General features: G+C 39.2%; 2 protein-coding genes and 1 long non-coding RNA gene across 4 annotated transcripts; 1 reads left to right on the plus strand and 2 right to left on the minus strand.

Annotated features, from left to right (window-relative positions):
• Positions 1-2,482: 2,482 nt before the first annotated feature.
• On the minus strand, positions 2,483-8,330 carry shbg (sex hormone-binding globulin). The gene is made up of 8 exons (XM_019084109.2): positions 8,102-8,330; positions 5,141-5,232; positions 4,804-4,993; positions 4,139-4,300; positions 3,860-4,019; positions 3,645-3,781; positions 3,114-3,300; positions 2,483-2,937 (listed from the first exon to the last, which is right to left on the minus strand). The coding sequence occupies exons 1-8, from the start codon at positions 8,180-8,182 to the stop codon at positions 2,780-2,782; spliced, it is 1,167 nt and encodes a 388-aa protein (XP_018939654.1). The 5' UTR covers positions 8,183-8,330; the 3' UTR covers positions 2,483-2,779.
• LOC122139219 lies at positions 4,879-25,249 on the plus strand. 2 transcript variants are annotated; one of them, XR_006156094.1, is made up of 3 exons: positions 4,879-5,007; positions 23,307-23,461; positions 24,458-25,249. It is a non-coding gene; the product is annotated as an uncharacterized LOC122139219 (long non-coding RNA). The 2 variants fall into 2 exon arrangements; XR_006156095.1 differs by lacking the exon at positions 4,879-5,007 and adding an exon at positions 19,790-20,222.
• On the minus strand, positions 9,385-21,604 carry LOC109067103 (zinc finger and BTB domain-containing protein 38-like). The gene is made up of 2 exons (XM_042735423.1): positions 21,324-21,604; positions 9,385-18,157 (listed from the first exon to the last, which is right to left on the minus strand). Exon 2 carries the CDS (start codon positions 17,763-17,765, stop codon positions 13,221-13,223), a length of 4,545 nt encoding a protein of 1,514 aa, XP_042591357.1. The 5' UTR covers positions 17,766-18,157; positions 21,324-21,604; the 3' UTR covers positions 9,385-13,220.
• Positions 25,250-25,992: the final 743 nt, after the last annotated feature.

Here is a 25,992-nt window from a genome sequence, read left to right on the forward strand (position 1 = left end):
CAGCTAAACCTGCATAACAACTAATATATGAAGTTCATGTGGCCAAAAAACATGAGGTGGGTGAATAGAATGAAGATGTGTACATTTTTCTTATTTTGCCTAAATATCTTCTTTTTAAAAAAAAAAATTATTTTGCCTATGTCAGAGGCTACAGAAGATAGTTGCTGTACATGTTTCCCAGAAGACATAATAAGTTAAATTTACCCTGATCTTTAAAATCAAAAAGTTTTCACCCCCCAGCTCTTAATGCATGATTTTTGTTTTCCTTCTGGAGCATCAGTGAGTGTTTGAACCTTCTGTAATAGTTGCATATGACTCCAACAGCTGTCCCCAGTTTGAAAAGATGGATGTCAAAATCATACAGTCATTGCTGGAAAGGGTTCAAATACACAAAAATGCTGGAGAGAAAAAAAAGAATATGTGGGACCTGGTGGATTTTTCTGAAGAACAACAGGCAGTTTAACTGTTCAGGACAAACAAGGGACTTACGAATACATATCACACAAAAAAAAAAAAATAAAACACAGCTGTGGATCATTCAGGTAAGAACACAGTATTAAGAATCAAGTGTATATAAACTTGTGTGTGTGTATATTACATTATACAGGGTTTTTCCTGGGTCAAAATTGGTCTTCGGTGGTGGCTGACCGACACACACATCAAGGAGTACCATAGTACCCACATGATCCGCAAGCCCAATATTGACAATAAATGTTACATTTAAAATAAATACAAAGAAACAGTTTGTGATTTTTTTCTTATCCTATTTATTCATGAAAAAACTATCACTGTTAGGCTAGATAGTAAAAGAAAGCGATTACAACTTATTTTACATGTAAACATCATCGATACCAAAGTATATTTGAAATGTCAAAGGTATCACAATTTATCTATTTACAAATTATGCAATTATCAGACACAGATATTACCTGTCACTCTCACTGTCATTCTTTATTGCCCTCTTTGCAAAAAAAAAGCTGTGATTTTTCCACCACTGACTTTCATAGTTTTGAAAGATAAAATCCTTTTTTGATAGACCTGATAATTATTTTAGTATAATCATATCAATTAAAAAGCAGCAGTAAAAACGTAGCGTTAAAAAGGTGTAATAGTGTAATTTTTACAATATATATTTTAATACAATTAGCAGCTAGCTAGCAACAGCTTGCTTTGTGCTTTGATCTAGTTTATCTCACTCCAGTCTATCTTTAAACGAAATGATTTTATAGGTAATTTACTACACATTGTCATAGGCCTATACATACTGTGGATTATTAAGGCTAAATTTTACTAAACACTCTGGCTAAATGGGGTAAGCACACTTACTTTCTCATTTCAGATGTGTATGTTCTTCTAAGAAGTAATGATTTGTTATACACCGATTCAGACACTGACGGGCAGACCGATCGCTGTAACCATTCATTATAATGAATCGGCTCAAAGGAGTCATTAGGTCATGAATCCGACTTTAGCGGACTGTTAGGACATCGCGAAAGATTTGTCTTCACACACACACACACACGAACACACGCACTTCATAACTGGATAGATTTTTTTTTTTTTTTTTTGTTTTTTTTTTGTTGTTTTGTCTGTTTTTTGTGAATGCTTGTCACAAGTTATAAGAGAAGATAAGGCAACTTTTTTTTTTTTTTGACTTCAATTCACAGCCAGCGGTAATTCAGCAAAAATATTCTCCGAATGCACCACGTGAAACATGGATTCGGTCTTCCGACCTTTAGGATCAGTTGATTTTGATCCGAGGGAGAGAGCAAAGACAGAACTGAAGACGGAGAGTGCGCGCGCGGGGGAGGGGCGCTGTGCTCGTTTTCTCCGTCACTCCGTCTGTAGCCTTCACTCACAAAACCCTATTACACATCAAATAAGGCGTTGGCGGGACAAAAAATCGTTTTGGCGGCCGCCAAAAAAATTTCAATGTAGGAAAAACCCTGTTAAGAATCAAGTGTATATAAACTTGTGTGTGTGTATATATATATTTATTTTATGAATATTATCTTGTGGTCTATATGTAAACATCTTTTATGTGAAATATCTCATTCAGGCCAGTACTAAATAAACAATAACATGCATTTTGTATGATCCCTCTTATTTTGTAAAATAATTAACATTTAGCAGATTCTGAAAGGGGCATGTAAACATACATATATATATATATATATATATATATATATATATATATATATATATATATATACACATACATACATATATATATAGGTATACATACATATACATTAATAATCTTTTCCTGTTTTTGCTTAGTGTCAAATTGAATTTATTTATAGAATTTGTCTTATTACTGTGATAAACTTAAGTCTTAAAATATGAACTTCCATGTATATATTGAAATTTGTTGCATTATCAGACTAACCCATAATTAATTCATTAATTTGTTTATTTATTTTACATGACCTACACATTTTTTGTATTTTCTTGAAACAGCAATGAAACAATGAATCTTTTATTGATCTTGATTTATTTTGTTGACTTAAAGATGTTCATTGAAAAACATTCCCTTTTAAATGCACCTTTTTCAATCATTAATGTACTGGAAAGATGTGGCAATTAATTTCATTTAATTTTCAAAATGTATTTTATTGCTCAATGTAACATCACAGCCCATCAGTACATTTTTGGAGGTTTTGGGTCAATTGAACATTGAGCATTTTTAAATAGGCCTACCTATGACAGATATAAGATGTGTGGAACATCAAGGGAATCTTAGAGTTTAGCCTGCCAGGATGAATGGCTTGTATCTCTATTAAGTGAGTTCATTCATTGCTTCTGTAGGACAGCTGTGAGATGATACCACTGTGTGTTTGTACAATGCCCGATCAAGATCCATGACCTGGCCTTGGACGAGGATTTTCTCCAGACACCCACGCAGGTAATGTGTATTTTTTGCCTCCTCACTGTCACCTGAAAAAAAAGGGTTCAATGTGAAGTAGAAGGATTTGTTTAATACAAAAAATGATTGTCTACTTGACGGATACAAGCGAAACATTGAGAAATTAACACAGTACATAGAGGATATTGGAGAATGGAGGAGTACTTGAGGACGGAAATTCTTGCTTACTTCCACCTCGCAAATTTACCTGGCACTCCCCCAAAAGTCAGTAGCATCCCATTTTTCCACATGGAGAAGAAGTCCAGACTTTCCGTTTCAAGCTTTGGTTTGCTGTTTACCACAAGTGAATGTTTCAGTATGTTGAAAGTAAGTGTTGCAGGTTCATGGGGAGGGGCAACACTTTCCGATCCCTCTTTAAGGCCCAACTGCACCTCCTGTTAGAGTGCAGATAAATGGGTAACACTTTACAATAGGGTCCCATTAATGAATGCATTACCTAAAATTAAAATTTTGAATTTTAATAAAGTATTAGTAAATGTTTAACATTATCTAAAATTAATAAATCCTTAATTTTGCATTATTAGTTCATATTAAGTAATGTAATGTTAACAAATGGAATCTTATTTTAAAGTTTTACCAATAAATGTTAGGAAAGATTGCTCGTAATAGGCCTGCAAACAATCTCTAGTTTTCTTTATAATAATCATTAGTGGGGTCATCATTTAAATGTCAATAGCGTTCTGTTAATGATAGGATATTTTTTTTACAGTGTACATACCTTGACATCTTTATTCGCTTCTAACTCTCTCAAGACATACTCAAATCCTGTGCTTTGGAGACTCAACGTTGTCCCAGTCCAGGATCCGAAGATCTCGACTGTGATACCGGCCTCTTCCGTCTTAAGTCCAGGAAGATCTGCCGTGATATGTGCATGGAAGAATAAGGTCATCTAATCTGCAATGCAAGTTTAAACATAGATGATTCTTCGCTCACCAGATGTATTAAACACAGCCACTCCAGTTCCTGGAAAATAGCTCCCTTTCTTGATCTCAGAGAAGCAGGGCCGGGGTTCCCATGTTGAGTCTGCATCCCAGGGGGTGCTGAGATTTAGCCAATGCCCTCCTCTTATACAAGCATCCATTTCTGGCTCAAACTAAAAATATATAAAATAAAGAAAGGAAAATTTTATGTTGTCAGTCAATGCTGTCAGTGATAATTAGTTATTTTTCACTTTTCAGTTAAAATATTAATGGAAAATACAAGTAAACATACTGGATGGAAGAGCTTTTGTTTGTCCACCAGCATGCCACCAAGAGCAAGACGTATCTTTCCTGTTAGTTCATCTTCTGCCAGTTTAGAATGAAGACCGACTATAAGCTCTACACTGTTGTTTACCTCTAGCACCACAAATTTGCCCTCACTGCGCAACTCCAGCTGTCCAAAACCAACAAAGAATCCTTAGAAGATTTATCACTTCATCAATAAATGCCAAATCACATTTCATCAATAAATCCTGTGAATTTTTTTTTATAATGGTTTCCACAAAAGTAATTAGCAATGCAACTGTTTTAAACATTGATAATATAAAGAAATGTTTCTTGAGCACCAAATCAGCATATCGGAATGATTTGTGACACTGAAGACTGGAATAATGGCTACAGAAAATACAGCTTTGCCATCACAGGAATTAAATCAAATTTTAAATTATATTCAAATAGAAAGCAATTATTTTCAATTGTAATAATATTACATTATATTACTGTCTCACTGATCACATAAATGGAGCCTTGGTGAGCATAAGAGACAAAAACATTTTAAAAAATCTTAAAGACCTCTAGCATTTAACCTGGTGTATATAGTGTCATATAGAAAGGGTTGTTGCTTTAAATTGTTTCAGAGAAATCAGTAGAGATTTAGAAAAGATAAACAGTATTTACCAAGTGCCAGGCCCCATCATTGAGTTTTCGACCTCCTTTTACGCTTACTAATATATCTGCTTTCCCAATCTGCATTTCAGGTATCCCATCACGCAGTGAAAGCACAAACCAGTCCTGTCCTTCTTTGGTGTCTCCATAAAAGACGGCCCCCTCTGGGTCAAGGGTTCGAAACTCAAAGAAAGATCTAATGCTGTTAAGTGCAAGGTAAAACATATCACAGTCAAATCTGCCACTATGATGTTCTGTATGTTTGAATTAGATACACGATGAGCAGCTACTGCAGTTGAGATCCAAGAAAATGAGATTTACAAAGTGAAGCAGAATCAAGTCAACTCACCTTGTGATGTCAGAGAGATTTGCGCTCGTCTGCATTAAGGGAGTCCATTTGGACTGTCTGTGTGCAAGATTGATGACTCCCTTGCCAGATATCTGTCCCAATCATCCCAAAAATCAAAGAACAGTTTTGACATCACACAACAAAAATCATACAGCAGCCAGGCATGCTCAGATTACATTGAGACATATCTTCTGCACTCTTGCTAAAGGCTAGGTAAACACAAGCATCTGCGATATCCCAGACAAGCCGCCAGTGTAAATACTGCTGCCCCGGGCAAGTGTTCAGGGTTCAGCGAATTCAGAGTCGAATGCCCTAACTGTGCAACGACTTTGTCAGCTAAAGTTGCTTCCAGGCCAGCCATTTAGCTCAAAATATACAGTGCGTGCTGTGGTCTGTCTTCTGTAATATGTTTTGAAATGTAGAATTTGGACATGTTAGCAGATGCATGAACTGTTACTCCAAAATGATTTCATTTAACATTTTTAAATAGTAAAAATATAATTAAAGAAAGAGCTTAGATGTTTTTTATAACTGTATACATTCACTACATATATACACATACAGTCATGGACAAAAGTTTTGGCAGTGACATAAATTGTGTGTTTTGCAAATTTAGCTGTTTAAGCTGTTGTGGTGTTCATTCACATTGTTTCTAGATTATTGTGTAGAGTGAGCAGATGCATTTTAAATTAATGCTAAAAGCTTTGTTGACCAAAAAAAATGACTTTTTACAACAACAAAAAAAGTAACTGTTTTTTGATCCTGACACAAAATGACCAGCTAACATTAATTGACTAATCATATCAGCAGCACATGTGAAAGTGTGAATGAGTACTATTCAGGTAAAATCACTGTCATACCATTTAGATTATAAGAGCAGACTGATATAAGAGGAGGGAAGATGCGCTTCCAATCATTGTGTTCTTGTTAGTATTGGTTACCTCCAAAGAAAAACGTGCAGCCATCATCGCTTTGGATCAAAATGGCTTCAAATGCAAGAAAATTGCTACAAAGAATATTGCACCTGAAAGAACCATTTACCGGATCATTGAGAACTTCAAGGAGAGAAGTTCAACTGCAGTGAAGAAGTCTTCAGAACGTCCCAGAATGTCCAGCAAGCTCCAGGACTGCTCCTCCTGAAGAGTCAGTTATGGAATCGTGTCACCAGCAGTGCAGAGCTTGCTCAGGAATGACAGCAGGTTGCTGTGAGAGTATCTGCACTCACAGTGAGGCCAAGACTTTTGGACAACAGCTTTGTGTCAAGAAGGGCAGCAAAGAAGCCACTTCTCTCCAAGAAAAATGTCACAGACAGATGAGATTCTGAAGGAAGTACAAGGATTGGACAGCAGAAGACTGGTGCAAAGTTATTTTATCTGAAGCTCCCTTCCAACTGTTTGGGACATCTGGAAAATCCATTGTTTGGAGAAGAAAAGGTGAACTCTACCATGAGTCCTGTGTTGTGCCAACAGTGAAGCATCCTGAGACCATCTATGTGTGGGGTTGCTTTTCAACCAAGAGAGTGGGCTCTCTCATAATTCTGCCCAAAAACACTGCCATGAATTAAGAATGGTATCAAAACATCTTGCAAGAGCGACTTCTACAAAGGATCCATGAACAGTTTGATGATCCGTGCATTTTCCAGCATGATGGATCACCATGTCACAAAGCAAGAGTGATAAAGAAGTGGCTCGAAGATCATTACATTGAAATTTTGGATCCATGGCCATGAAACTCCTGGATTTCAGTCCCATAGAGAACCTGTGGTCAGTCCCCAAAAGGCAAGTGGACAAGCAGAACCCCACAAATTGTGATCAACTCCAAGAACTAAAAAGGCAAAAATGGATCAGTCAGGATTTGTCCCAGAAGCTAATATCCAGCATGCCAGAGCCAACTGCAGAGGTTATGAAGAACAAGGGTCAACACCGTAAATATTGACTCATTTATTTATTTATTTATTTATATATATATAAAAAAAAAAAATTTTTTTTGCCAATAAAAGCCTTTAAAAACTTATGCTCATCATTGTTTTTCAGTAACATGTGGAAAAAATAATCTACAAATACTGAAGCAACAAACTTTGCAAAACACAATTTATGTCACTGCCAAAAATGGACATGACTTTTTGGACAAAAATTTGGACATGACTGTATATATAAAATTTAAAGGAATAATAAACTACAGTTTTATATATATAAAAAAAAAACTTCAACATTGTACAACATTGTCTATTAAATAACTTATCAATGAAGTTGGCTTGAATTTTATCTTTAGTATTTCCATTACATAACATACTATACATTTATCCAAGTTAGCTTACAAATTTGGAATTCAATTTAAAGAAAAGTCTTTTATGTAACTGGAGTTTCACATGATATTAAAAAGAGGGGGCAATACAGTCTTTTAAAATGCAAAGCAAGTATATTTTCTTTGGCATTATATGAACTCATTTTATGTCAAAGTTAAGCTTATATAATAAATCTATCTAATATTATCAGAAGTCATTTTTAAGTGTAGAGAAGGTGAAGTGGATCAAGCAAGCAAACCTCAGTATACTCAGGCTGATAAGACATGGGGCAACTTTTTGAGCAATGTTGCTTGGGCACTTTCCCACTGAGAATGGGTAATACATTTTTATCTGGATATTTTAGATCGGTCGTGGGTCCTGTGTCTCACCTGGATGCCCGATGACGGCTTCATTTCCCATAGTCGCCTGGCAACATTGCTCAAAATGTTGCCCAGTGTATCATCAGCCTTAGAATCTTCATTTATATCTGTGCTTTCAACTTTAGCCTTTACCTTTTAATTTCTGTTGATTCAGTTGCATGGTAACAATTGCAAATTATATTTAACATAGTAAAGAGAGCACTAGTTTCTCAACATAATTTCTTAGTAACAAACCTTTTTTGATTATGTTATATCTTTTATATCTTCAGACCTGTTTTTTAGAGATCTTATACTCACCTGTTCACCTGACACTCTCCTGCACAGCAGAATCAGGTACGGGGTTAACAGTAGTATGACCACTTCCTTTAGATAGTTCATTCTCTTTTAACTCCAGAGGTTAGAACAGGAGTAGAAACGAGGGAATGGAATCAGGACATAAGCTAGAGGACTTTTGTTTAGCTTACTGCCATCAGACTACCTCTCTCTCTCTTTCTGTGAGAAGTGAATAACTCCAGTTTAGGACACAGCTTTCCTATAAGACCAGTGACTAAGGATGTCGACATCACAGCACTGGAAAGTATTGATTTTGAGCTTGTTTGTTTGAGCGTACAGGTCTTTTGTATGCTGATAACTTGGTGATTCATTTTACCAGTGTACAACTGCAAAATTGGCATTCAGTTACATGTTTGTGCTATAGTGTTTAATGGCTATGAAAACTGTCATGGCATATACCTTCTGTAAATGCATTGTATTAATTAAATGGATATTGTAGTTTCTTAGGTTAGTAAAAATTATTTTGAGTGCCAAATGAGGAAACATCTTTCTTAGAGTTTTAGAGTAACCCATGTGGCCCTCTTTTTCAGTGCATAATTAAGAAAAATCATAGAAAAAAAAATACTATTTCTATATTAAAATAATTTATATGCAAATTGTTCTGGATTTTTTTTTTTTTTTTTTATACCTGTCCTCGACCTGGCAGTTGGTCTGATTACATGACAACTGAACTTTGAAAGGTAACTCATGTTTGTTCATCCAGTACAGTGAAACCTTGATGACTAGTGAGGCGTAGGTGTTTTTTTTTGTTTTTGTTTTTTAATTATTATTTATTTTTTTGTAATGCTAAAGTAGACTAAAACTAACAATTACTATGAACAGTGGTAAAATCAGTTTGTGGAAAGTTCCACCATTTTGTTTAATTATTTGAAAGGTGCACATCATTGTTTGTGTGACCCTTGGTTGACTTTCCAAATTCCATGCCCAGTGCCAAAGAGCAGGAAAACCTGGCTATAGCCTACATCCAACAATCTGTATATGATCCCACTGTCAGAAATAATGTAGTAAAATGGTACCTTTAGCTTGTCAATGGGACAGTGCCTTCTCATAAAAGGCACATATTAGTAGCTACAAACAAGATACAAAAGGTAGCATTTTTTTCTAACAGTGTAAACAGTCTAGTTATTTTGCATTAAACATTCTGTATTATGTTGTCCCATAATTTCCCAAATTCACATTTGAAAAAAACAAAAAAAACACTTCATTTACTGTGCCAACACTGCATATTAATGATGAATTCAAAGATATTTTGTACATCATCAGGTTAATACTTTATTTGTATGGTTGTAGCGTGGACAGAGGGAGTAAAGAGAACAGGAGCAAAGAAATTAACTGTTGATTGTAGACTTAAATCGGCAATGTGTGCCAACAAACCTCTGTATTAAATGGTCACAAAGTCAACAAGACAAAAATAAAGTTTCAAACATTTCACTTCTTTGAAACTGTCCAAATATAACGTGGACCTCTAAAACAATGGCACATATGGCATATAACATTGTCACAAAATACCAGACAATTTAGTCACATGCCTACAACTATGACCAAGTGCAGAACATATGCCGCTGGTAGATTTTAGTCACTTTGATTGACAATTGAAGCCTCCAAAGGGTCCTTGTTCTGGGTGGACCAAGATGATGAAAATTCTTTTGTAGTTCTGGTATTGTTCAAAACCAAATGTACTAAACAGATCTGTGATTATTTCTCTACATATGTCCCCAAAAAGCTTAATTTCTAAAAATATTTCTAAGTCGTTTTTATAGGTCTGTGCAAATATTCAGTAGTCTATCCAAATGCTGACTGATAAATATGTTTTTTTAAAGGAGGACTAGTAGTAGTAGTAGCCCACATCGTCAAAAGTGACCTCTTTCAAGCAAACTATCCATTGAATTTCATTGAATGTCTGCTGATGGATGAAACGGAAAACATGAGAACATAACTCATAACTCATTATGTTGTTTCTCAAGGCAGTACTTAAATAGAATGTTTTATAGAAAATGGTATGACAATTTTTTCTTTGTAAGGTGCGCTCAGATTATGTGCATATTCTTATTAGCTTATTCAAATAAAAATGCAAAGGCATCTTGTATGTAAACATTAGAATTTTAGATTTAGTCATTTTAAACCAGTTACTGATTCAGAATTGAACAATTGATACTCGGGCCAATATTTAAACCTAATCAGGCTTAAATAGACAATGGAGACAAAAATAAAAATAAAAAATTACAAAGCCAATGTTAATAGTTCTTTAAAATAATTGTCAGATTTTTGTGTGAACCTCTCAACAATATGTTTGTTACCGTTTTTACATTCGTTTACACAAATGTAACATTTACTAATTTTTTTTTTTTTTTTTACCAATCATTGGTACAAGTGGTTGACGCAACTAATTCATTTATACATTTCTAGTCATGGTGAAGAAAATACAGCAAAAAATAAGAGGTCCAAAATCAAACACAAGTTTGTTGGTAGCTATCAAAGGAGATAGACCTTGTTTTGGTTTCCTTTTCCTTTACCACCACACATTCTTTCTCTCTCTCTCTCTCTCTCTCTCTCTCTCTCTCACACACACACTTTTACAATGCAAACAAAAGGCTTGTACTCATACCCGAGTGAAGCTACATTATCCACAACCGTTCATTGCATTGTGTTTTACCCTCAGGAAATGAACAGTGCTGCGGCTACATTGCACAGTTTCACACTTACTTCAAAGGGAGAAGGTCAAATATTGTGAATAGACAGGGAGAGGGTGTTGAAATGAGAAAGAGTTGGAGTTGGAAGGGTGGTGTTTGAAAAGCTTTCGTAATGCTTGGGGAAAAGAAATAAGGCAACATAGGAAATTGTCTTTTTGGTTTTAGATTTGAAATTGTGACACTGAAGGGTTAAAAAAAGAAGCCCAAAAGTCTTGTGAGGATATGCCTCAAGAGAAAAAAGCAGGAGGAAATGAAGAACCACATATGGAGGAAAATGGAGTTTTGTGACAACACCAGAAGATACTGAAGAAGCAGTTGTTTCTCATGCGTTGTGGTTATATTGAATCCAACTTCCTTGACATGTCCCTAAGACTACTGTATGTATATATATTTATATGAATACCTCATAGCGGTTCAATATTACATGTCATGTTATGTTAAGTCAGCGTACAGAAATGTTCTACCATACTGTCTTTATTTTTAACCTCATGACTAAATTACATTCATATTTTTGTGTACTTGAATGAGCTTCAAGTACAAGCCTTTTCTCACTACCAAAAATGGAAAAATATGTAAATCAAAGAAATAATGTAGTGAAAAACAAAAGAAAAAAAAACAAGAAAGAACAAGGGAGAGCTTAAGCCACTCCAGTGCTATAAGTCCCATAGTGCAGGCCCTGCAGGGGCATCAGGACTGACTGATGTTCTGTTCCTCTCTTTTCTCTACTGCGGAGAGAGAATCTGCTAACCAAAAGAAATGCTCGCTTGTAGTAGATTATGTTTTTCGAAAACTAACATTCACCGACTTCAATTCTCTGTGTCTTTATAAAGGAAGCTTCATTTATGCTAACGCACTGCCCAGCTGCGCTTTTCTCCACTTTCCTCCCATTTTTTGCTCACGCTCTCACTCTGTATCGTTGTCTGTTTGTCTCAATTGGTTTCTCCCTCTCTGTTGTGTCTTAAATTCAGTCAAGTGAATGGAGTGTCTTTGGTGGACACCAGGGGGCAGTGGGGAGGAGAAGGCCACAAACATGAAGTCGACTGGAACGTATGTTGTTGGAAGAGATGAAATGGTTGGCAGGAGTACTGGAAGTACACAGACTTATTTCATAAATGATCAAGGATTAATATCAACATCCTACAAACCAAACTATGCGAAACACAATCTGTCTCTAGACATAACACGCTCAAATGTAGAGTGGATTCTACATCACCATACATTTGATCTTGTCATGATGATCCTGGTTAGTGAAGGCATCACGTAATAATATGTTTAATCCATATGACATGTAGCTACACCATCAAGTTGCTATGCTATGACTTACGAGAGAAGAACTTCATCTATGTTTTCTATTTACTGACCTATTAAGATTATAACAGCTTTCCAGGAATGGTGTTTTTATGTGAACTTGCATGGAACTGACCAAGGCTGATGCAGCACAAATGATTTTAAGTGTGCATGCCTACACCCCCAACACACCCCACAAATACACTGACACAAACCTGCAGGCACACATAAAGCCGAAATACTGAAAAACACATGACTGGAGTACCGATGTTGTAAGATATGACACTATGAACTACCCCAAAGTCTCCATGCATTACCTCTATACAAAATCGCACACTGTACACACTCATGCATGCACACACACGCACGCACACACACAAAACTGCTGCTGCATCTTCCCTGTGTGTTGAGTAAGTTGAGCCTCTTCAGGCATACCATTTTGCTTTCAATGATAAGCCACCCTTGTATTACTATTACTATATAATTAACACAACTATTTTTATCATTATTGTTGTTATACTGTCCTTATTATGGGAAGCAGACAAAATTCATTTAGCGAAACACATATCCTGTTAGCTGTTATTGTTCATGTGTTATCCCTAATGTCGTATTGGTTTTGAGAGGACGGATATCCAAGCTCTAACAACACTACAGAAGAGGCAAAGAAGTGGTGTGTTGGAGGTGCATCTTGGCAGTGCCTGAAGGGGGCATTATATCTATTGTTCTTCAGCCCCTTATATCCTTTCCTCCTGTAGTCAAGACACCTCTCCATCTTTCCACCACGTTTGATTTCTAGGTATACATATGCATTTACTGCTTTACAAAAGAGAAGTAAGAGCTGTGTAAGAGTGTTCAGTTAACAAACAGAAAAACATAACTTCCACCCTTAATGGCCTCCTCTGCTCTTTTACAGATATTCCCTTGCTGCCATTGTGTACTCACTTATGGGTTGTCCTGCTTTGTGCTACTGCTGCCACCACTGTTGTATAGGCTGGGGTTCACTACTAAAGGATGGGGCACTGTGCCTGTTAAAGGGGCAGCAGCGGCAGCATAATTGAAAAAAGGCAGGAAGGGTAAGGGCTCTTTGTCCCCTGATGTCATCATATTTAGAGCCATTGGAAGGGCAGCAAGGTTATAGGGATATGGCAGTAGCTGTGGGCCATACAGTAGGTGATAGGGGTCAGGGTAAAAGGGCAGTTTAGCGGAGTCAGAGTGTGGTACCATCTTCCCAAGTGGCGGAAAGGGTAGGGGTCCGCAGGGTAAGACATCAGGATTTGCTCCTCCTGTTTCTTACCAGAGCAGTACCCTCCAGGTATGACCAAGGGAAGAGTAAGCTCCTGGACAGGGTAGCCTGAGCCTCTGTGGTGTTCTGTAGGAGTGACAGAGGTGTGGTCCTTTGATTCAGGCTCTGCTGTGGGCACTTGAGGATGTAGCAGGTTGTGGGATGAAGGAGTATTGCTCATCCCAGCTGAATTCGCTTGCAACATAACACCCTGTTTTTCTGTATTGTGCCTTCCTCTGTGTGTTTGGCTTTTCTCCACCTGTGGCCGCAACTGTAGGTCCAAGGGTCCTGGAGAGTGACAAGGTGACTTTGAATACCTTTGAGAAGATCCTTTTGGAGTGGTTTGAATGACAGAGCATGTAGGAGATGGTATAGGACTAAGTGGTTCCTCTTTGGGTACTAGCAACAACACCTCCTCATTACAAGACTGTTCCTTTGAGATGTTGGATGGATGTTTATTCTGTTGATCAAGCTCCTTCTTTTTTGCCAGTATTGTTGGCATGGATAAGTCTTGGGCTTGGCTGCTGGATTGAGGAAAGATTCTTAAATCCTGAGCATCTTGTAAATCACTGAAATCTTCATTTGGAATATTGTCACCTTCTCTAAACACATAACCTCTGCCTGTTTTTAGTGATATGGGTCCAGATGGAGTTGTTTCTCTTCTAATCTGAGGCTCTGTCAGCATTTGAGAAACTTGGATTTGCCTGTCGCTTGGCGTTGGGCTTCTTTTCTGCTGATCTAGTGTGTCTAAATTCCGTTTCTCTGGTGTCCTGTAGTCTAGGCACTCTGCACCGTTCATTACAAGTACACTAGGGAGGTTAGGAGAGATGACGTTAAACCTTTCTAAAGTGGGGCTGTGCATAACTTGGGAAAACTGTGCACACAGTGGACTGTGGACTTTCTCATTGGCTGCCACTTTGGGGCTTTCACAATTTCTGACTCTTTGGTGTTCTTCCCTCTTCTCACCCAGTTGGTTGTCAGTTATTTGACAGTCTGGTTTGGAGTAATATATGACAGACACAGGCTGTACTTGCTCACAGTTGGTGTCAAAACCTTTGCTTGGTGTAGTCTCCACTGCAGAAGTTGCGCAACTAGGCAAATCTTGCTTTTCCTGTGTGTCTTCAACCTCGATTGAACTCCCTAACTCGTGTCGCTTGAGGTGGCAGTTAAGTGCAGCAGAGGTTTTGCAGACTTTATCACATTGTGAGCATGTATATCTGATTAAAGGCCTCCTGCCCGAGCGAACTGGGCTGCCTTTCTCTATGAAACGTCCATCCACTCCATTCTCATCTGCTTTCATTTCCACCTCATTTCTTGATGACTGGGAAGTGAAGAAAGTAGGGGCAGACAGGGGCTTGGTTTTGGGATGTTGAGTCCTCTGATGTTCCTCTAGTTTGGATTGTGAGGGGAATGGAGCTCTGCAAAGCATGCACACAAACTCAAATAAATGTGTCAACTCATGTTTGTCTCGTTTCCTTGGGCTGGAGAACCAGCGCCCACATGTTCCACACTCAGAAGCCTGATCTTCTGACCATCGTTGTTTGATGATAGAGGATGCTGTGTTTTGAGAATTGGTTGTAGCCTGCGAAACAGACAAAGGGAGAGGAAGATCAGGCTTTTCATGTGTTCCCTTTTCTTTTCCCTTCTGTTCTGTTTTTGAAGAGACAGGAAAAGTGTGTGACATTTCTTTAACTTCAGTTTTTTGTGGCTTACTAAGTTCTTTCCGCTCTTTCTTTACTTTCTGTCTCCTGTCCTCTCCCTCATCTGCCTCTTCACCATGAATTTCTTTATTCAGGTTTTTCATGAGTCTCTCAGCTCTCCTCATAGGCCTCAGGGATCGTTTGTAGTGCAATTTGCGCTTCCAGGCTTTAGCCCCTTGCATATGAAGGGCCTTTCGCTTGGGTTTGTAAGAATAGTAAGGCCTCCATAGGTTGTCCTCCACATCATGGTCATTTCTGTCCTCCCTGACCTCCTGCCGGAAGAAGTATTTCCTCACCTTGCCTTTTAGTTTAGGGTTTTTCCATTTGGACTCCCTCTCCTTTCCTTCCTGATTGGAGTTACGGTGTTTACGTTGGTGGTGATTGGTGTGCCGCTGCTCTCTCTGGTCCTCCTGTGAGAGGTGACTCTTTTTGGGTTTGCTGCGTGTAGGGCTTTTGTCTCTCCTTAGATCTGTTTCAGAGATGCTCCGTTTGACAATCGCCTCCTCCCCTATGCGCACAGTAATCTGACAAAGTGGGCCGCTGCCTTTCACTTCTGATCCCACCGCTAAAGGTATTGTCTTACTTGACTCTGTTTTATTGTGAACTTTTCGACCCTTGTGAAGTTTCTCTGTTGGCTGTCTGATTTTCAAGGCCTCTGTGTCTTCACTGACAGCGTCCCAGTCCCTGTATGTCTCTGTGTGCACTCTCTGGCTATGTTTTTTAATCTGTTTTTGACTTGTTTTTGCCATTAGATGATTTTCTGGACTTCTTTTTCTCTCCTCAGAATCCATCTTGTTTCTGTGAACAATGACAGAGGAAGAAACTGCAGCACTGTGCATGATGACCGAGGGTTTGCTGTGTGCAAATGCAATGACTGAAGAGACATTTTCTTCTGGGCACTTTGGAGTTTTGCTTTTGCCATTGTTGCTACCTGACTGCCATAAATCTGACCCCTCTGTCTCTCTTGCTTCTACTGCCATGTCTGTTTGAGGAGAAGCTAGTTTTTTACCCTGCTCAACACCCACCCTGATGGGGAATCGCTCTGGCTCTGTGGTTTGAAGATCTTTCAGGAAAGACTCGAGTTTCTTAGTGTCCAGAGGTTGTGGGAGGCTGCTGTCTATAGACAGAGGCAGGGTAACTGATGAATCAGAAGAGAGTAGTCCATCAGCCATTGGCTGACTGTATGTTTTGTAAGGCCGCTTTAGAGATCGCATGGGCAGCAGGCGGTACAGTTTAAGGGCATTGACCTTCTGCTTGTAGCCACCATTGGCTGTTTTTTCACTTGAGATCAAACCAGGATTGATACCATGGAATGCCTTTTGGTGTGTTTTAAGGTTGTAGTAAGTAGGAAATGCCTCCCAGCAAAAGATGCACTGGTAGCGCCTTTCACCTGTGTGCCACACCTCATGTTTGGTGCGGTATTCAGCCAGAGCAAAAACCTTGTCACAGTAGTGACAGGGGTACTTCCGCCGCCATGAATGCACATTGGAGTGTCGCTTCAGGCTGGACAAAGTCATGTAAGAGCGTTCGCACACAGAGCAAAAGTAAATGATATGTCCATCCACCACTTTCACAAAGTGATCCTCTTCCCCCAGGTCATCCCTGCAAGTCAGTGTTCCAGCATGACGGGCATGAAGGTCTCGCACTTTCTTTATGGGTCGGCCAGGCCTTGTTCCTTGTCCAAGCTGTTCTGGCTCCGCAGCCTCATCTGCTCTCTCCCCCTCCACTTCACCCTCCTCCAGGGGCTCTTCTTTGGGTGGCACTGGAAAAGCTGGCAGCCCTTGCTTGCAGGTGGCCTCATGGGATTGCAGTCTTTTATTATGGATGAAGGCTTTGCCACAGTGGCGGCAGCTGAGTACTCGTCCCCCCCTATGGAGACGCATGTGGACAGTGAGGGACGAGGCAGTGCTGAACAGACGGTGGCACACCCCACACAGTAGTTCTGGCTTCGGCACTGCCCTAAAGGAGTCATGGAAAGATGGCGTTGGGATAGTCAAGGGGGAGGAAGTTAGAGAGAGAGACGAGGGAGAAGAAGGAGGAGGGGTTGATGAGGACGAGTGAGGGTTTATGCTAGGGAGAGGAAGGCTCAGTTCAACGTGGAGGCTGTTTGCCTTGCGTTTTTTGCCTTTTGAACTCTCAGGATCCTTCATACCTTTGTCCTGGTAGGCTCTCGCACTGAGATTGAAAAGGATGTGTGCTGTTTCTGTTGTCGAATGCTCTTTGTACCCATTATTGAGACTAACCCCAGCTGTCTCTTTTGAATAGTCAATTTTGTTAGAGTGTTGTAAGGGAGATGTGGGGTATCTGGAGCCACTACCATCGACAGAAAAGGACAGAGATGACTTGCAGTTCTTACTGACCGGAGCAGTTAGATCAACAGGGAAGGAAGAAGAAGTGCATGGCAGGCGGTCAGTTTTTGATGACGTTTTCGATAACTGTTTGTCTCTGAATGCTTCCCCCATCCATGCTGTGCCATCTGAACCATCTCTGTCATGGACGTTAGTGGAGGAAGTGGGGTGGGATGAGGAGCAGTGCTTCTGTGCAGAAAAGCTAGGTAGTCCAGCACTAAGGGGAAAACTGAGCGATATCCTCGTAGTTTTGGCACCATCTGCCTCCTCCGTGCCCTCTCCCATCCTGTCTCCTCTCATGTGTTTATTTCTGTGTTTCATTGGATACTTGTACAAGTCCTCTGAGATGCTCTCCAAGGCTATAGTTGGCCTAAAACAGAGAACACTAGACAGTCAAAGGATGTGTCTGTAGTCCAACAAGGTCCAGGAAAATGCTTTACAGAGGGTCTGTTCTAGCTATATCTTCGGTGCAAAAGTTGACAATTGAAGGATGGTAGAAAAAAGAAGTGTCAAATCAAGAAGACGGCAGTTCCTGGAGGTCAAGCCCAGAGACAACAACTCCTAAATGTAGGTAATATTGTGCATCTTTGATTATCTTTGTATAAAACAAGATGAGGATTGCCATGCATTGCACATTCAGCTCCAAGAATGCAGTGCAGGTGTGGAGAGGGTCCCAGCTATCCTCTCCCGACACCATGACCCCGCTCTTAATCCTGCAAAAAACAAAACAAAAGATAGTTCAAATATTCTGTTTGAATCACAGGACACATTGTAGATTTTAGACTACCACAAACCAGACAATGTAGTAGTATTATACTAACAAGAAAGGCACATGACAAAAAGTGTGCATTGTGTGGTGGCAAATCAGCATACTAGACTACCTATAAAATACAAGCTTGCACAAAATAAGCAATCCATTATGGTAATTATACACAGGAAACTTAGTCAGACAAGGTTGGTTGGTCTCATTTTAGTTTAGTGAATTTGGCATGACAAAATCTAAAAATGTGGAAAGAATCTCAGCAATCAACCCCACAGAGTCACAGCAATCCCTTTACCTAATTGAACACTGCTAAAATGTAATTTCCCCAACAGAGTGTTATTTATAGTCAAAGTGCTCCAAATATGCCTAGACTGAAAAGGTACCAAAATATAGATGGCCTTTTGAACCGAAGCATCATGCTTTCCTGATGCTGATTTTTAAATATATATATATAAATATTTATTTTTACTATATATCATTTAAAGCAAAAGACCATGTGATAAGTACTGTCATGGTGTTTTCTTTAGCAGTCTGAGAATGAATAGTCCAGTCTTGCTGTGTTCATAAACCATCTTTAGTTGCTTATGAAATGATCATCTTGTTTGCTTAACCTGTTTTACCAAAATCTACCATAGATTTTGGTGAGCATTCTTAGTTATCGCTAAGGATGCGACACCAGAGAAAATCCCAAGTCATGGTTTTCTGCCTGAGTTTTAGCCAGGCAGGCAGGCCTCTGTAAAATTCCACAAGCAGCCCTGAACGCACTGAAACTAGGTCAGCACTGTTATTGCAGAGAGAGAAAGAGAGGAGGAGGGAGAGCAATGGAGAGAGAGACAGAGAGAGGTGGGGAAGAAAGCAAGATCCAGGCCTGGAGACAGGAACAGCCACAAACACACACTTACACATGCACAGAAACACACAGGCAGTCAACAGGCTGCATGCACAAACACACACACTCTCCTCTCAACACGCAAACACATTTGCAGGCGTGCAGGCACATATGAACCGGTCTGTCTGTAAACAAGTGGCTTGACAGCTAGCGTTACCCAGCATACCACAAATGCAGCTGCTGAGAGTGTGCAAAGGATGTACACCAGAAGACCTGTATAATAATAGATGTTACGTAAGAGTACATTTAGACAGGAAGAGTTGAATATTATTTAAACCTGTCCAGCACTTGTTGTGGCTGTGGCTACTAAGGCATGAAACAAGGCCTAGGAATGACACAGTTTTACATGGCATTCGCATAGTAATGGACAAACACATCTGCCATCCCCTCATTTTCTCTGTACGTCTGTCCCTATTTATCTCTCCCTCTCACCCTCCTTTTCTCTTCGCATATGACGCACACACTGCCTCTCAACAAACAGTCCCTGGCGCAAGAGGCTGGCCAAGCGTGACAGGCCCTCTGCCTCCCCCCTCTGATTGCCCCTCTACTTAAACATGCGACTGACTGAAAGAGTTAGAGCTGAAGTATTAAGGTGTTGCATCTTGCACAATAAAACATCATGTCTGTAAAGTCTATTTAAATAAAGGTTAACAAATCGACTTTATCCTAAATGTAGGAAATTGAAAACAACCGTCAGAACCGCGTCATTAGCCGGAACATGAAATGCATGCTAGTCATGCAGATGAAGATTTTCAATTTAAGCACATGAGATAACTTGTTTTATAATGCGGTCACCGGCAGGTTAGGAACCGAGAAGAGTCTCAGAAGAAGCTGGGTAATGGGCTATAGGTCTGGCGTTTAACTGTGTCACTGAAACAGACCATGCAAAAGGGTAATGAGTGAAGGCCGCCTGTTTCCGTGTGGCCGTGACGGGGCCCACCAGGGTGAGGCGGACTGTGAAAAGGGGGCTGTCGCTAGATACTGAACTCTGCACAACCCCCTGCCAAAAACATGGTGGAGCCAGCCAGAGGAGAGATGAGGAGTAGGGAAACAAGCGAAGAGGAGGAGTGGGCTGTTTTGGAAGCAGTTGGGAAATGGAGTCGGATGGTCCGAGGTTGGGTTCATGGTAAGATTTCCTTGCTCCTTGCTTTCCCCTCTGAGCAATTTATGGTATCTTGGTGATTTGGCATGATGGGCCATGCTCTAGAGAGTCAGCCCGTGTTACACACTGTGTTCGACATGGTCTGCTGAGTTTAAACTCGACAAGTGATTCCCATAAATGTGTTGCTGTAATATGATCAAGGACAATATTCTAAGTAGAGCAAAACTGGAAGAAAATTGACATCACAGACAGAGTGAGATACTCCGCTAGTGACCTGGCTATTTCCTTTAGATCATGTCTGAACCTGCTTATATAATGCTTCAGTTTGGTTAGGAAGGCCAGCAGCACTGCCATGTTTCCATTCTAACTTGATGCCAGAAACTTTATGCTGACATGTGCCAGAGTTTGAATAGCAAATATCCCATGCTAGCTGACTTGAACCCTTAAGCAGCGACAGGAAATTCAATTTGATCCTGGCATATATGCAACTCACATCTACAAGACCATGCAACTCGGCTGCTTGGCTTCTAACGACCTCTGACCCTATGGCCTTGTAGGGGATGTAAATAGTGTACTATGCTATGCTTTTTTTTTTTTTTTAAAGTGCAAGTGCATCTTAGAACATCTAATAACATCCACCTTACTTTAAAACGGGTAGATGCCGTTTTTAGGAAAACGACTGGCTCTGTATTACAAGATGCAGCTTGATTCTAAAAACATGTCCTTTGCTATCGAGAAGATTTCGTCAGAAGTGAACTTGCCACAACATAAAGTATCCAAATCCAGCAGACCAGAAATTATGATAAGAGAACGCAAAAAGTCTGAAGCTTTATTCTGATTATACTTTAATCGTGGAGCGACTCACCAGCCCTGAAAAAGAACTGCGTGGTTCAGCCACAGCAGCCGAGGATAAGGGAGACAGGCCTTGATTAGCACACACACAAACCCACACGCACACTCATTTCTGGTGTCTACACAGAACCAAAACAACATCGATATGATATGAGAGTGGCATAGAAACACAAGAAGCAGGAAGAGGTGAAGACAGAGAGATAGATCAGAGGAAAAAGTCTCTCCTTCTCACTCCCATTCTCTGCTAGGCAAGCACACAACAAGACAACGTACCTCGAAAAACCTTCTGCTGCATCTCGGCTGCGATGTGTTCTCTCTCTCACTCTCTCACTCTCCCTCCCTCGGTCTGTGTCCTGGTCTGCGTGTTCCCGTGTGCGTGTCTGAGTGAGAGAGAGAGAGAACACAGGGAAAGACGAGCGCGTGCACACAGGCAGCGCTATGTAGAGGGCAGAAACGACTCTCTCGCACTCTGACTCTCCCCCTCCTTCTGCCGCTCTGTCTCTCCTTCCCTCGCCCGCTCTCTCTCACACTTCAGTTTGCCACTGACACATGATTCTGGGCTGTTTTTGCATTTTTTTTTTATCTCCCCCTTACTCACCCGCACCCACCCCCCAGCCTCATTTTAATTCCAATTCTCTTTTTATTCCAAATTTTGTTGTTCATTAGACACACACTTTCAGCATGCACACTCTCTACTCTACATACACCAAGCCTGATGATAGCACGGAAGGGAGGGAGAACCGGAGCGAGGGAGAGAATGAGCGAGTGAGAGGACGCCATTTAAGCAGTTTGTTACTAGCACTGCCAGTCCCCAAAATGGCTGAAAACAAACAGGAGCCATGCCAACAGAAAAAAAGCTTGGCCATAGAGACACGGAGGGAAAGAGATAAAGAGTAGGAGTGGGGAGAAAGAGAGAGACACCAGACAATACTTGGGTAAAACTCTTTAAATAAGTGAGGTAGCCAAAAGAGAGATCAAAGAGAAGGGCATGGACATGCACTTTGGTTTCCATTTTCTCCTCTCTCCACTTCCCTGACTAAAGAGGAGGACGTTTATGGCAAGAAGCTGTGGAATAGAAGAGTAAACATTGAAGGTTTTGGCCGAGACGGCCTTCTATGACAGATTTGGCCTTCTCGCCATTACGCAGAGCAGAGAAATAGCACCTCTGTACTTTTTGTCTTGCCCTCGTTTGCCGAATCACTCCATCTGGCATTTGCCAAATCGATTGATCCTACTTACTCTCAATCTATAGCTACTGAAAAGTTCAGGAACCACCTGTTTTAAAATGGCATTGTGTGTGGAGAACTGTTTAAAACGGTCTGTCTTGACATTCAGAAAAAAATGTTTCAGTCCAAATGGACCTGCGGAGAGCAGGGCAGCAGGATAAGGAAAAATGAGAGTTCATACTGAAATTTTTTTTCACTTCGCTCTTCCTCTTCTGTCCGCTTTTTTCATGCCCAAATTTCTGCCGAACAGCTCATTATACCCCCATCCTACGTTCCTTTCCCCTGTGCCCCTCGGTCCTTCTCTCTATTTTTCCTTTCTCTTTCGCACTCCTTTTTCTTTTCTATTGTATGCCAGCCCACTTGTCTCCATGGGAACTCCGTTTGGAAGGGGTGTTGTTCTTATGATCTCTCCGACTTGTTGGAACTTTGTCACTTTTCTCACACTTCTACGTGGTTCTTATTGTGAGCTTGATTACAGAACTTTCAGTTCACATGCTTGTTTTAAACTGTTTGTTTCTTTTTGGAGTTTATAACAGTTCAGGTAACCCATTCAGTAAGGTTTACCAAAAAGTGATTCTACTTTTTCTTGAGCTGTTTGGAAATTGGAACAAGGATATAAGAAACTCAAAAATGCAAGATATTTCACCACAGTCAATATTAAGAGCATGGTGCATATGTCAAGATATGTAGACAATAGATGTTTTATTACTCAGTGTGGATAAGAAAATTGAATTGTTGATAAGGAAGTTCGTATGAGACAGTAGTTGATTTATGGTACCTTTGGGCTAAGATCTTGGTTCAGTTCAGCAAATGTTCAAGGATTATGCATTAAGCAAAATAAATTGATATATTTTATATTATTTAAATAGTATTTTAGCTTAAAAAAAAAAACAAGTAGGCCAGACAGAGGTGGTCTTCACAAATCGTCCTCTTGAATCATCCATGCAACTCTGTAAACAAGCTTTGTCGTATTCCAAATGATTGTATTTGTCGTTTGATTGCCTCTAATCTTTGTCTGCTGTGAAAATAGGTGGCTGAAATGTTTCCCTGCTCACTGTTGATCAAAGGCCATCTTTAACATGACATATGGATCAGCAGACACTAATGAGAGGGCAGTGGCCAGCTGAATCTCCACAGTAACAAAAGAGGCTGGGACATCTGGAGTCAGCCACACACAGACTCCTGGTGAGTTTTGGAGAAGAGGGGGCTGTCGAACGTCCGCCTGTAATAGTAGGACTGGATAACAAATATGGCAGTGGGCAAATGAATGAAATGTCAAGTTAACCCTTTGACTTTTCATAGTTTTGTTATCAGTCTGAGGACAAATAAGCAGTGTTTACAAGAAATAAGCATGACTACCCAGAGCACAGAGAATCTTTTCATATCAAAAACTGCACAGTGAATCAGATTTAAATTACTTGGTAATACAGAAAAATTCAACCCTTTCTTTATGCCTGGCCTTTACAGTTTCTTTCCCTTGCCCCTCATTTACTAATAAATGGAGAGCACAGAGAGAGAGAAAAAAAGAAAAGAATAAATAAATAAATAAATATATATAAATATGAATTTATATATATATGCAATTGTTCTAATTTTCAATTATTGCAATACTTTTCCTTTATTGCCCAATTTTTGTTGTAATTTCCTTTAAAATATATATTTAATTATTCAATATTTAATATTTACTTAGTTTTTCCATACTGTTAATATATAATATTAATTATATACTTTCTGTTTCCTGCAGTGTCTTGATGTTGCTTAAAATGCTCTGATTGTCTGTTCATCCCTGTTTTAAATTTACATGACAAATACCAAAAAATGTTATTTTATTGTAGTAAATGATTTGCTATGTTTGTGTAGCTCCAATCTAAAATATTTGTAACAGCTTACAGTACATGAATTAAATAATAGATAAAATATGTATGATTGGCAGCCCTTCGTCTGAACGCACACTGTCTGAACACTGTGGAGAAACTTTGTATACTTTTAAGATTTCTGGTGTCATTCTCATATTCATCTTCCAAGCATATTCCTGCCAGAATGGAGATTAAGTGCTGAATGTTTCTTTAAAACACTGTTCTCATTCTTTGTCTATTTGTTTCTCATATTTCTTAAATACTGGGATTTGCCCAACCATCTATTTCTGTATTTTGTTTTGAAACTTTTAATCTTTTTTTTCAGTCCCTCTGTCACGACACACGGAATTAGGATCAACCAATGTTAAGTTCACTGAAGGCAGATGAAATCAACACGATGCAGGTGAGTAATGACTGTTAGAATGATAGGATGAATATTGACTTGAATGTCTCCAGGAACACACACACAAACAGAGGAGCAGTCACGACGTGGAGACCAGAAGATTCGACTTGGGAAAAGGAGGCAGCATCAGAGATAATCCAAGCAGCTATGGACAGTTCCCAAGGTTCCCAAGAGAGTCTGTGTTCTCTTGACAAAGCCAGGTACATTTGTGTTTGATTAGAACTCTGGGAAACATGAGCTAGAGCTTAAATAGCCTTCTATTTGCAGTACTCCTGTCTTATTTAAATGTATTTATATATGGATAAGCTTCTGTGCTATAAGCTAAAACTTAATAATATTACAGTCACATTTTTAAAATTTTAAAAGACATTTTATTTGTATTAAAGTTCTATAGGTAAAGCAGATAATGGATCCTCTTGTCTTGTTTCTCTTAATATTTAAAAGGCTTCAAAGATATTTTCATTAGCCATCACTCTTACTTCAGCTTGTTTATACATACCTTTAATCATTGTAATAAACTTTTGTTGAAAGTCAAAGAACTCGCACATTTCAAAACTAAAGGGCCATAACAACCTATCAAAGGTCTTTTCAGTGTGAGAAGTCTCAGCGTTTGTTACTTTTTTCACACACCCTCAGATTGTTCCAAACCTGTGTGAGTATCTTTCTTCTAGTAGAAAAAAAAGTGAGTCACTTGAGTAAACAAACAGTTTTTGGTCCCCACTGTATTCCATAATATGGAAAAAAATTACTTTGGAAATAAATGGGGAGCAAAAACTGTTTGTTTACTCAAGCGACTTTTTTTTCTACTAGAAGAAAGATACTCACAACTTTGGAAAAAAAATTACTTTGGAAATAAATGGGTTTTTAAAACTGTTTTTTTGGTGAACTATGCCTTTAAGTAATGAGGTACTTAAAGGGACAGTTCACCACCCCCTTTCTATAGAAAAACAAAATATTCTGAAATGTGTTTCAACTGGTTATTGTCCATACAATCAATGTTATAGCATATTGAGCGTTGCATTTTTCCCTATTCAAAACTATACGAATGACATGTCTTTGTTATTCTATAGTCTTTGCTATAATTTAATTATGGACAAGTAAACTAGTGAAGCATTTTTCAAAATATCTACTTTTGTGTTCCACCAAGTCAGATTTAGAACAACATGAAAAAACTTTCCTTTTTTTGTGAGCTGTAAGAAGGTTCAATTAGAAAAAGGTATTTTATGATACTCTCCCAATTCACTATATCACACCTTCCAAAGCATCACGTGTAGCCTTATAGCCTTTCTTTTCCATAATGCTTATCTAAATAGAACCCACTCGTAAAATAAGTTCTAAATTGTGTTTTATATCATCTGACATCAAATCCTTCCCTCAGCTCTAACCCCCTGGATTTCTGTTTTCGGTAAAGACGGAAAATGTTGTATAATAATTACAATTTCCACTGTTTTCTATTT

This window comes from Cyprinus carpio, chromosome B12, assembly GCF_018340385.1.
Source record: "Cyprinus carpio isolate SPL01 chromosome B12, ASM1834038v1, whole genome shotgun sequence".
In the NCBI taxonomy this organism is placed as follows: Eukaryota; Metazoa; Chordata; class Actinopteri; order Cypriniformes; family Cyprinidae; genus Cyprinus; species Cyprinus carpio.

Excerpts from the sequence above, each read along its gene's own strand:
- LOC109067103 (XM_042735423.1), bottom strand. The coding sequence starts at position 17,765 with ATGAAACACAGAAATAAACACATGAGAGGAGACAGGATGGGAGAGGGC.
- shbg (XM_019084109.2), bottom strand. The coding sequence starts at position 8,182 with ATGAACTATCTAAAGGAAGTGGTCATACTACTGTTAACCCCGTACCTG. Across the intron at positions 4,020-4,138 it reads AACAAAAGCTCTTCCATCCA|TTTGAGCCAGAAATGGATGC; the intron begins GTATGTTTACTT and ends ATATATTTTTAG. Across the intron at positions 3,782-3,859 it reads GGCTGTGTTTAATACATCTG|ATCTTCCTGGACTTAAGACG; the intron begins GTGAGCGAAGAA and ends ATATCACGGCAG.